The 12,266-nt window shown below is 44.0% G+C and overlaps 1 protein-coding gene across 1 annotated transcript in view; it reads left to right on the forward strand.

Annotated features, from left to right (window-relative positions):
- Positions 1-12,266, forward strand: part of FAM169A (family with sequence similarity 169 member A) — a 288,635-nt gene that overhangs the window by 42,045 nt on the left and 234,324 nt on the right. Inside the window, exons 3-4 of the mRNA XM_030193277.1 lie at positions 1,047-1,146; positions 1,796-1,881. Of these exons, the coding sequence (XP_030049137.1) occupies positions 1,047-1,146; positions 1,796-1,881 (186 nt within the window). The remainder of the gene's footprint in view (positions 1-1,046; positions 1,147-1,795; positions 1,882-12,266) is intronic.

A 12,266-nucleotide genomic window follows, 5' to 3' on the forward strand; every position in this document is an offset into this window, starting at 1 on the left:
GGATTTATCAAGTCCTGCTCTGTAGTTATCTTGGTAAATGGTATTAATATTATAGATGGAGATGGGCAGAGAGATGAGGAAATCTAGTATGGCCTGATTTTAGGTGTCTGGCCACCAAAGAAGAGCACACCATGTTATTCTTGGAGAGCTAGTGGCCCAGTGATTTGAATAGTGTCTGAACTTCAGGAGATGTGGAGTGTATGTGCTGCTTTGGATGTTGGTGTTCATTGTGACCTTGGGCATGTCCTTTTTGTTGCCTTTTGACTTGTGTATGCACTGAGATTGTGAACTCTTTAAGGCAAGGGGATTGAGCGTCTTTGTCAGTAATTTGTTTTAGGATGCTCCTGATATGTTGTTGTATAAATGCAGAAAAAAAGGTAAAAAGCAAATCAAATGATCCAGTTGCTTAGGGAAATTTCAGAAGGATATCAATACCACTTGTCACAATCTATTTTTACAAAAACTTTTTTTGGTGTAAGATGAACCCATCAAAAGTGGGAATAACTGCTACAGAAATAGCCATACAGCTTTACCACTATAATTTTATTTTATAGTCCAGTGGAGCAAACAAGTGTCTTCAGTTCACACTAAAACTCATAAGAGAACTTTTTTTTTTTCACTTCAGAAATCATTTGATTTTTTTTTTCAGTAATGCATTGAGATATCTGACATGATACCATATTTCAAACTCTGGATCAGGGAACTCACAGCAATGCTGTCCAACTTCATTCAGGCTGTTGAAAAATATGATGTTCGCATCTGTCTTAAGAGCTCTAAATCGGAGAAGCTTAAACCAGTCAGACATCAAGCAGGGTGGTACATGACATTCTACACCCCTGACATCCACTGGTTTGAATGCAGAATGTCATGTCACTCATAAAAAATGTAATTTGGGGAGTAGTAGTGTTATAATTTTGAAATAAATGTAAAAGCCATATAGCTTTTCTGCAAAACAGACTCATTTTGAGATTAAACCCAGTGATAACACCTTAAAACAGTCTGACATTGGCAAATAAATGCTTAACCATGGTTTGTTCTTGTTTCAGATTCCTGTAAGTCTGACAACTGTAGGCGTTGTGCCACTGTATGGTGGGGACCAGACACACAAAGTTCTTGCCTTATTTTCACCAGAGGACCCACTCACAGGTTTTTTTTTTTAACATTTATTGTAGATGTGTACGCTTCTTGAGTGACAGACAGTGGCCACCTTTTCCATTAATAACATATCCCAGTTTGTGTTGGTAAATTACTCCTTTCATCTATCTTCCCTGTGCTGTTTTGTTATTGTTTGTACTGAACCATTTTAGTAGTTTTTAACCTGCAGCGTGACAGTATATATTATATTACTGAAAATAAAGGCCTCAATTCAGTAAAGGGAACTCAAATTTGAGTGCTAAGCGCCAATTCTATAACAAAAATATTGTTTGTAGTAGCCATTATAGAATAGTCACATCAAATCATACCCTGCGCCCATCATTCCAACTCACGCATATATAATATCTTCCCTATTATCTAGATTTGCTCTAGTCAAGTCTTTCATTAAAGTATTTAATGGACCTCAGAAGCACAAAGAGTGCATCAGCAGCGATTCATCTGTCAAGAGACACGATTGCTGTCAACTCTTGGCCCGCCCTTGGCTCATCATAGGTCCAAACTTTATCCACCTCCAAGATTGCCTATTTGCCCCCCCCCCCCCACTTTTTCATAGCATGTGTGAAATAGGAATGCTAACTTTTTAGTGTTAGTTCATCTGAGATTGATCTACTTGCTTACAAAAAAATCTCTCTTCTTTAAGCTGTTGGCCTGTATCTTGCTGATCATTGGTGGACTATTGATGATATTGTGAGGACAACAAACCCTTCCAGAGATGGTCTTCGGCAGGTAAAGATTTATTTTTTTATCTTCTGCATCAGTTAGAGAGAGAGAGCAGTTGAAGGGTCTTAGTTCCTCAAAGTGTCTCACTTTGTTTTTGTATTCTGCTGCCTAGATTTACAGGCACCAAAATGTATTATTGGAACTAAGGAGCAGCTTGTCTTCAACGACCACAATATTCTTTTAGAAAATGGCTGGGCTGCATATCAAATGTTTGCACAATTATTCCTACATAGTGACATAGAGGGGCATTTTCAATTAAGGCCAACTTTGGACATTTTGCAAAAAACGTCGAAAATCTGAATAGGATAAAAGGTCATTTTCAAAAAAGAAAAACATCTATCTCCCCCCCCCCCCCCTCCAAAAATACTGTTTTGAAACAAGGTTTTGTGATTTGGACGTTTTGTTTTCTGGTCCATTTAAAAACAAACAAACGTCCAAGTTAAAAAGACAAAATCAAGCCATTAAGATGTAGGAGGAGCCAGCATTTTTAGTAGACTGGTCCCCTGACATCCTAGGAAAGTAATAGGGCACCCTAGAGGGCACTGCAGTGGACGTCATAAAATGCTCCCAGGTACGCCTTTCACCACTGCTCCCTTACCTTGTCTGCTGAGCCTCCCAAAACCCACTACCCCCAACTGTAAACCACTACCATGGCCCTTACGGGTGAAGGGGGGTACCTATATGTGGGTACTGTGGGTTTCTGGTGAGTTTTGGAGGGCTCACAGTTTCCTCCACAAGTGTAACAGGTAGGAGGAGGTAGGAGCCTGGGTCCACCTGTCTGCAGTACACTGCACTCACCACTAGACTACTCCAAGGACCTGTGTGCTGTTTTAATGGACCTGAGTATAACATCTGAGGGTGGCATAGAGGCTGACAAGTAATGTTTTTTAATCACATTTTTTGGGGTGGGAGAGGGCTAGTGACCATTAGGGGAGTAAGTGGAGGTCATCCCTGGTTCCCTTCAGTAGTCATCTGGTCAGTCAGGGCACCTTTTTGTGCCTTACTCGTTATAAGAACAGGTCTAGCTCAAAGCGTCTTAGTTTTAGTCATGGACATTTTCGCTTTGTTCCATTATGGCTGAAAAATGTCCAAGTGTTAGAAACGCCCAGATCCTGCCCTTAACATGCCCCTGACACACCTCCTTGTGATTTGAATGCACTTCTGACGGACTTTATTTTCAAACCAATTTTTTTTTTTAACGTTTTTCTATGAACAACTTGGCGTTTTTATGAGAAAAAAAATGCCCTAATGCAGATTTATGCTGCATTTTTGATGTTTTTCCTTTTGAAAATGAGCTCCATAGTAAGTTATGGCAGAGACCAGCATGGCCTATCCAGTCTGTCTAGAAAGGCAGCCAGAGTAGTACGAATGACTCCATGCAGGTTAGCTCTCCCCCCCCCCCCCTTTGTCTTTAGAGTTGTAACTGATACCTGGTGCAGTCTATCTCCCCGTTTGCCTTTTTTAAAGAACCAACAATGTTATGCAGTAAAAATGTATAATGAAATTTCACCGGGATGCCTGGTTGTGGAGTACCACAGGGTTCTCTGCAGTCACTAGTTCTTTTTCAATATATTTTTTCAGCTTACTAGGTATGAAACTGAAATGCCTGGGCATATTATTTTATATGAAATTCAGACGATGTTCATATTGTCTTTCTAGTCATCAGATCGCTTGATGAGGCTTATCAGTTTGACCCCTTGCTTTAAATGTGTCTTTTTGTAGGTGACAACTTATTCTCTCAAGTTAAATGCAGAAAAAAACTACATTATTTCTATTTTCCATTTATTTAGTCTTATATCCCACATTATCCAAATCAGGTTTGGTTCCGTGTGGTATACAGTGTAACAGGATCAGTTAGCTTTGTTTACATTTTAGTACAGAACAACAAGTAACAGTTTATAGCATAATGAAGGGCTAACTGTGATAACTATTGAAATATATAGCTACAGCCATCTGGCATAATCATCACGTTTGTAGAGTAACAGGGATTCTCCGAGGACAAGCATGTGTTCTCGCATGTGGGTTGACGTCTGCGTTGGCCCGGGAAACTGGCAATTTTGCCAACAAAATATAAATTTTTTTTTCTAGAGTCTTCTGGTGTGCTAGCAGTGCGCATACGTGGTCATCTTCCCGGCCGTCACGTGAGCGTTCCTGCTCGGTTATTTTTTCTCCGCGGTGAGGTGCGGTCGAGTTTCCCCCGCTCTTCTCTGGCCCGGGAAAGAGTTTTCTGCGTTGACTTTTGTCTTTTTTCTTTCTTTTTTGTTAGAATTTACAGTTTAAAAAAAAAAAACTCCAGTAGTTTTTTTTTTCTTTACTTTTTTGCCCCCTTTTAAGTTTCCTTTGTTTTTCGACGCGGCCGGCTTGCTCCCTTCTTTTCATGCCCTTTTTTCTTTTAACTGGCAGGATCGCGTCTTTTGATTTCGCCGAAGCTGTTTTTTCTTCCATGTCATCGAAGACACCCAGCAGCTTCAAACGTTGTACTCGGTGCAACCGGACTATCTTGGATACCGATACCCCCGCTTGGTGTATCCAGTGCCTTGGGCCTGACCACAGCCCAGCCGCTTGTAGTCTGTGTCTTCGCATGAAGAAACGGACACAAGCGTCTCGAGAGGCCCAACGAGAGAAGCTTTTTGGGGCTCATTCTGGTCCTTCGACATCGGTACTGAGGTCGGCGGCGTCAACATTGACATCGAGGGATGCATCGACGTTGGGAGCGAAGGTAATGGCTGTGGAACGACCAACTCGTGCTGGGAGCAGTGAGGCATCAAGTGGGTCTCCACCTGTCTCGAGGCCTCCTGTTATGTAGGCCCCCCGGGACCGACCTGTGTCGGACCTGGCCCCGAGGAGATGTGAGGATTCCACGTCTTCCTCATCGGTACCGAGGAGTCTCAATGACGGGCGTCGAGCGAAGGCGAAGAAGCACCGTCACCGTTCTCCTTCGATACACTGTGCCAGGAGCTCCGGGGCGTCGAGGGATTTGGCACCCGAGAAGTGTCAGCACCGAGAGGATCGCACCCCCTCTATTCAGCCTTGTCTGACAGCAGCTCTTGATGAGTGCATCAGTGTCCTGCTTCCAGAACTTCTGGAAGGGTTACTGTGCCAGGCTGCTTCGGTGTCGGGGGTGCTTGCGCCATCCGTACCGTTGGCTACAGCGGTCTCTGGCCTTTCGCCTGTGGTGAAGTCCCCAACCTCGATGCTACCTGCGGCATCGTTGTCGGCTTCCACCCAGGTTGGCTCTCCTTCGACGACGGTGGAGTAAGTTTCACCGGAGTCCAGGCGGGCGTCGAGGCAGGCTCAGTTTCAGACTGCTCTGATAGATGTCTTGTCCGATGCTGAAGATGAGCGCTCATGGGAGGAAGAGGAGGATCCCAGGTGCTTTTCTTTTGACGAGTCCTTTGGGATTCCTTCTGAACCTTTTCCTCCACCAGAAAGGAGACTGGCTCCACCGGAGAGTCTATCCTTTACCTCCTTTGTCCGGGAAATGGCTGTGGCTATTCCCTTCCCTATGGAGGTTGAGGATGAGCTCAGGGCTCAGATGCTCGAGGTCCTGGATTATCCTTCTCCACCTAGAGAGGCTGCAACGGCTCCTTTGCATAATGTACTGAAGGAAGTCCTTATGCGAAACTGGTTGTTCCCTCTGTCTAACTCCGTGATCCCAAAAAGAACTGAATCCCAATATCGGATCCACGGGGAACCTGGATTGATGAAGTCTCAGCTACCTCACAATTCCATGGTGGTGGACTCTGCTCTCAAAAGGGCCAAAAATACTAGGGACTATGCCTCGGCGCCCTCAGGCAGAGAATCTAGAACCTTGGACTCTTTTGGGAGGAAGGTGTATCAGGCCGCTATGCTCGCTGCCAAAATCCAGACTTACCAGCTCTTCACGAGCATCCACTTGCGGAACTCGGTGAGGCAACTGTCTAACTTGGTTGATGCGCTCCCTCCGGAGCAGGCCGAGCCTTTTCGTCGGGTGGTCAGGCAGCAGAAGGCGTGTCGAAAATTCCTGGCCAGGGTACGTTCGACACTTTTAATGTAGCATCCAGAATCGCTGATGACGGATGCAGCTCTCCTGGGGTGGGGAGCTCGTGTAGATGGGCTTCACATTTAGGGAGCCTGGTCCTTTCAGGAAAAAGGTCTGCAGATCAAACTCCTGGAATTAAGAGCGATCTGGAACACTCTAAAGGCTTTCAGAGATTGGCTGTCCAACCAAGTCATCTTAATTCAGTCAGACAATCAGGCTGCCATGTACTACACCAACAAGCAGGAGGGCACCGGATCTCGCCCTCTGTGTCAGGAAGCCATTCAGATGTGGCTTTGGGCACGCATTCACGGCATGTTTCTCCAAGCCACTTATCTGGCAGGTGTAAACAACAGTCTGGCCGACAGACTGAGCAGGATAATGCAACCTCACGAGAGGACTCTAAACATGGGCGTAGTCCGCAACATCTTCCGAGCATGGGGCACCCCCTCGGTGGATCTTTTTGCCACTCAGATCAATCACAAGGTCCCTCAGTTCTGTTCCAGACTTCAGGCTTATGACAGGCTAGCCTCGGATGCCTTTCTCCTACATTGGGGGTCAGGCCTTCTGTATGCGTATCCTCCCATACCTCTGGTGGGGAAGACTTTGCTGAAAGTACAGCAAGACCGCAGAACCATGATTCTGATTGCTTTTGGCTGCGTCAGATTTGGTTCCCTCTTCTTCTGGAGTTGTCCTCCGAAGAACCATGGAGATTGGAGTGTTTTCCAACTCTCATCACTCAGAACAAGGGGGTGTTTCTGCATCCCAACCTCCAGTCTCTGGCTCTCACGGCCTGGATGTTGAGGGTGTAGATTTTGCCTCCATGGGTCTTTCTGAGGGTGTCTCCCCGAGTCTTGCTTGCTTCCAGGAAAGATTCCACGAAGAGTTGTTACTCTTTTAAATGGAGGAGGTTTGCCGTCTGGTGTGATAGGAAGGCCCTTGATCCTCGCTCTTGTCCTACACAGACCCTGCTTGAATACCTTCTACATTTGTCAGAGTCTGGTCTCAAGACCAACTCCGTAAGGGTTCATCTTAGTGCAATTAGTGCTTACCATTATCTTGTAGAGGGTAAGCCTACCTCTGGATAGCCTCGCTTCATGAGAGGTTTGCTTTTGTCAAAGTCCCCTGTCAAACCTCCACCAGTGTCATGGGATCTCAACGTTATTCTCACCCAGGTGATGAAACCTCCTTTTGAGCCACTGAATTCCTGCCATCTGAAGTACTTGACCTGGAAGGTCATTTTCTTGGTGGCTGTTACTTCAGCTCGTAGAGTCAGTGAGCTTCAAGCCTTGGTAGCTCATGCTCCTTATACCAAGTTTCATCATAACAGAGTAGTCCTCCGTATGCACCCTAAGTTCTTGCCGAAGGTGGTGTCGGAGTTCCATCTTAACCAGTCAATTGTCTTGCCAACATTCTTTCCCCGTCCTCATACCCGCCCTGCTGAACGTCAGTTGCATACATTGGACTGCAAGAGAGCATTGGCCTTCTATGCGGAGTGGAGAAGCCCCTTCAGACAGTCCGCCCAAATGTTTGTTTCTTTTGACCCCAACATAAGGGGAGTGGCTGTCGGGAAACGCACCATTTCCAATTGGCTAGCAGATTGCATTTCCTTCACTTACGCCCAAGCTGGGCTGACTCTTGAGGGTCATGTCACGGCTCATAGTGTTCGAGCCATGGCAGCGTCAGTGGCCCACTTGAAGTCAGCCACTATTGAAGAGATTTGCAAGGCTGCGACGCGGTCATCAGTCCACACATTCACATCTCATTACTGCCTTCAGCAGGATTGCCGACGCGACAGTCGGTTTGGGCAGTTGGTGCTGCAGAATCTGTTCGGGGTTTAGAATCTAACTCCACCCCCCCCCCCCCCAGGCCTATTTTTATTCTGTTCCAGGCTGCTGCACTCTGTTAGATGTTTCTTCGTAGGTCAATTTTTGTTTTGTCCTCGCCATTGCGAGGCCCAGTTGACCCTGTTTGTTGTTTTGAGTGAGCCTGGGGGCTAGGGATACCCATATGTGAGAACAAGCAGCCTGCTTGTCCTCGGAGAAAGTGAAGTTACTTACCTGTAGCAGGTATTCTCTGAGGACAGCAGGCTGATTGTTCTCACCAACCCGCCCACCTCCCCTTTGGAGTTGTTCCTTTTTTTGGTTTGCTTCATAATTTGACTGAAGCGGGACTCTCGCGCGATGGCGCGCATGCGTGGTGCGTGCACCCGCGTGCTCGAAGGCTTTTAGCAACCTTTGTTGCTAGGAAGATTTTCCGGACCTGGGGCTGCCGTGGACGTCACCCATATGTGAGAACAATCAGCCTGCTGTCCTGGGAGAATACCTGCTACAGGTAAGTAACTTCGTTTTATTCAAGTTGCAGGCTTGGAATTACTGCAGGCAATGGAGAGGGGAGCTGAGGTAATTGAAAGACAAAAGGGAGTAATTGACCTTAAGCACTCCTTGCAATGCAGCTAAGAGCAATGCTAAGGCAGTACTGTTTTTAGATCTCCACAGACTTGATAATTATCCTTAGATATCTTTATTCGGTTAAAAATGTTGCTTTAGTGTTAGCTCTTTTTCTAAATTCACTTAAACAGTTTTATTAAAGTCAGAAATATTGCTTTTCTTGGTTGAGTTCACTTCAATCAGATTTGTAGAGTTTCAGAGTATAGCAGAAGAGAGTTTGTTCTTGGCAGCAGTTATCATGGTATTTAATTATGCAGACAGTGCATGATGAGGGTCTGAGTTTCTTGTGTTGGCTTTCTAGGAAGAGGAGCTCTGTTGTTGCTTTAATAAAGACTTTTTATTTAGAATGAAATATGAAGTAACATAGTAGATGACAGCAGAAAAAGACCTGCATGGTCCATCCAGTCTGCCCAACAAGATAAACTCGTATGTGCTACTTTTTGTTTATACCTTACCTTGATTTGTATCTGCCATTTTCAGGGCACAGACTGTAGAAGTCTGCCCAGCACTAGCCCCGCCTCCCAACCACCAGCCCCGCCTCCCACCACCGGCTCTGCCACCCAATCTCGGTTAAGCTTCTGAGGATCCATTCCTTCTGAACAGGATTCCTTTATGTTTATCCCACGCATGTTTGAACTCCGTTACCGTTTTTCATCTCCACCACCTCCCGCGGGAGGGCATACCAAATATCCACCACTCTCTCTGTGAAAAAATACTTCCTGACATTTTTCTTGAGTCTGCCCCCCTTCAATCTCATTTCATGTCCTCTAGTTCTACCGCCTTCCCATCTCCAGAAAAAGTTAGCTTGCGGATTAATACTGTTTAAATGCCTCCCCTTTTAGACCCCCTTTTTTTTTTCCCTTCTACAGGGAAGGTTAAAGAGCGTTAGTTCATCCAAAAGTTTCTGAATTGTTTCCCTGACCTCCAGTGTCACCCAGTCCCATGGGGGTCTGTTCTGGGGAGGCATCAGAAGGCTCAATTCGAACTCAATTCCCATGACCACAGCTTTCTGTCTCTTTGGATCTAAATGAATCTTTAAGCTCTTGTTTTCCCACATATATTATATTGAATATCAACCCAAATTAGTTCAGGGAATGTGTGTTATTAGGGTGTGGATTATTTGGTAGAACAAATAATAAGTAAAGGGTGAATAGAAATATAGAAATAAAGACAAAGATAGCTTCCAGAAATAGAGTATTTATTCTTACCAATATAAGGTCTTCACATCAGTACATTCATCAAACAGATTGCACAGAGTTCTGCTATCGGTCAAGTGTTGAAGGAAACTTCCCACTTTCTGTCTAAATCTCATCCCTTTTATAGATGAAGATTTCTATGCAAGTCAATGACAAGACCCTTTTTTTCTATTCTTGCCCAACTCTTTCCGGCAGGTGTACATCTGTACCATCTGTACCCTCTGCTTTCCGGTTCTAGCTATTGCAAATTATTGTGTAACTTCCTTTTTTGTCAACATCTCCCTAGATACGGACATCCAAACATCCAAACATAGCTATTGCAAGCTATTGTGCAATTTCCCTTTTTGTAAACATCTTTTTTTCTTTTCTTATGAAGATATCTAAATATAGATATATTAATTTCATATTATCTTGTGATCTGGGTTAGGATTTTAGCCATCAATTCCTTGATCTTGGCTTTTGCACTGCTTTTGAATGTCACACCAAATTCTAATGAGGCCTAGTCAGTGCCTTTTAGCAGTTTAAGCTGTTTAAGGTATGTAAATTGACCCACCACTATTCCAGTGGATGGATCCCAAGCGGGGACACATATTAACTTACAGGAAAAGCAAGTCCTTGCTCAGCCAGTCATAGATCTTTAAACCTAGCTGGTATTTTTACAGCCTGAGTCCTAAAATCTGGCCTTCCACCCTTCCGGTGGGCATCCAGTGAGGGCCTCTTGCTGTACTATAATTATACATTCCCCACTTGTCACCCCCTCTGAGGAGGGGTGACACAAAGCTCGTCAAGCTCGTCATCATCCATTCCAGAAGGTGGCAAGCTATCAAACGAGAGGGGGAGTTTTGCTCTTATGGATTGCTAGCAGATATTATGCAAGACAGAAAACTTCATTCTTAGGTGGTATATTTTTGAGCATATGGAATTCCCTTTATATTACCCAACCCCTTGGGCTTAATCCTGATGTCATCTCTCTTGAGACTTACTCAAACCTGTAGTGAGAGAGGTTTTATGAATGGGACAAATCCATGAGTTCATCTACAAAATCCCATGAAATATAGGTATGCGGGTAATAGCAATTTCAGGTGGATCATACTAATAAATACTTTCAGGTCTTGCTATGACTTCTATTGTATCTGTTGCATAGTACATGGGGAGATAATCCAATGTATCTATCTCAGTGGTCCTCGGAAGGAATAGTGGTTTTGATTAAGCATTGTTATGGGCTCAACAAATATATGGTTAGTACTCAGATTGCAGGCTGTTTTAGGTTGTAGGTATTCAGAATCTTTAAACAGGTAGGAATTCCTGGACCTTACTATTACTCATCATTAGCATCCAATCATGAGCACTACAAAGTGGATAGCAAGTATGAGGTTGCCTCATACAGCAAAAAGGGTCAATCCTAGACAAATTTATATTAACAAAGGTCATGCATGGATCTTGACATATGCATAATGACCTGGAAGTATGGGAAGCATTTTATATATCCGTTACCCCACTTGGAGCTCAGTCAAACCTACAAAAAGACATGCAGCTTAAGTAAGCCTACACCAAAGTTAAACAATTGCATAACAGGTTGATACTAACAGGGTTTACACCTACATTATGATATCTTTGCCAGTATTAGGGTTTGATGTTACCCTTGTATCTGAGCAATATCAACTTCAATTTAAATTACATAAACAGAAATAACGGGGAAACTCTTAGAAAAACAATTAGAACAATAAAGGAAATAATAGGAAAATAAAAATAAAACCTTTTCAATATATAGACAGGATTACTGCTAAACTAAAAATAAAACAAAATATGAATCTATAATGTCCATAAACAGCAACAGTAAATCTCAAATTAAGTATCAGTTCTAAATTCTCTTTCATCGAACATGGTCGAGGCGGTGGAAGCGCTGAAGAATCTGGACGGAGATCTGGAAGATCTAACATGGCTGGATTTTCAGGCTGGCCTGCTGAAGGAAGTGGCCGATCTTGAGATGGTTAGGCTGGTAACATCTGGTTCTGCGGCTGAGTAAACCCGTATATCTTTCACATGTACCCAAGACTTGTGGTCCAGTAGTTTGCAAGGTGTAAACATTATTGCCACAACCTTGGGGGATCTAACATCATTTGGGCCTGGATAGATCTTGCAGACGTACTTGTGGTGTACAAACTTGGATCTTTCCATGTCTTTATTCTAGGCATGCACCATCATAATCAGTCCATCAAGAGTCAAATAATATATAGATGTCAAGAGAAATGAAAAACATGGAGAAAACAGTGCTAATTAAGTGCAAAAGCAAAAGGGAAACCATAAGGGTTCAATAATGAAAAGCCAATTTACAATTAGCAATAGTATATATGAAATTATATCTCCTGATTGGTAGGGATCAGAGCTTCAACTTCAACCCTCTTAATACTAGGAATTGGGATTTGCATAATATATCCCCACTTACCCTGCTCGCAGCGCCACACAGAAGTTTACCAAGAATAGAACAGATCATAAAAACAGATAAGTAGGAAGATAGACCCTGTCACAAGAACAACAGATAAAGGTGGACAGGAGAAAGAAACGGGCAACCGGGGCAGAGAGTACAAATACCCTAAATGAGGGCACAGGACGAGAGGGCGGACAGAGTTCACTGACTGCGATAGGAAAGAATAACGGAAGGGAAAGTGACAGTGGCTTAACCACAGGAAAGAGTGAAAACTTAGAGAGAGAAGAGCAGACTGCTAT

This window comes from Microcaecilia unicolor, chromosome 2 (assembly GCF_901765095.1).
Source record: "Microcaecilia unicolor chromosome 2, aMicUni1.1, whole genome shotgun sequence".
Taxonomy (NCBI): domain Eukaryota; kingdom Metazoa; phylum Chordata; class Amphibia; order Gymnophiona; family Siphonopidae; genus Microcaecilia; species Microcaecilia unicolor.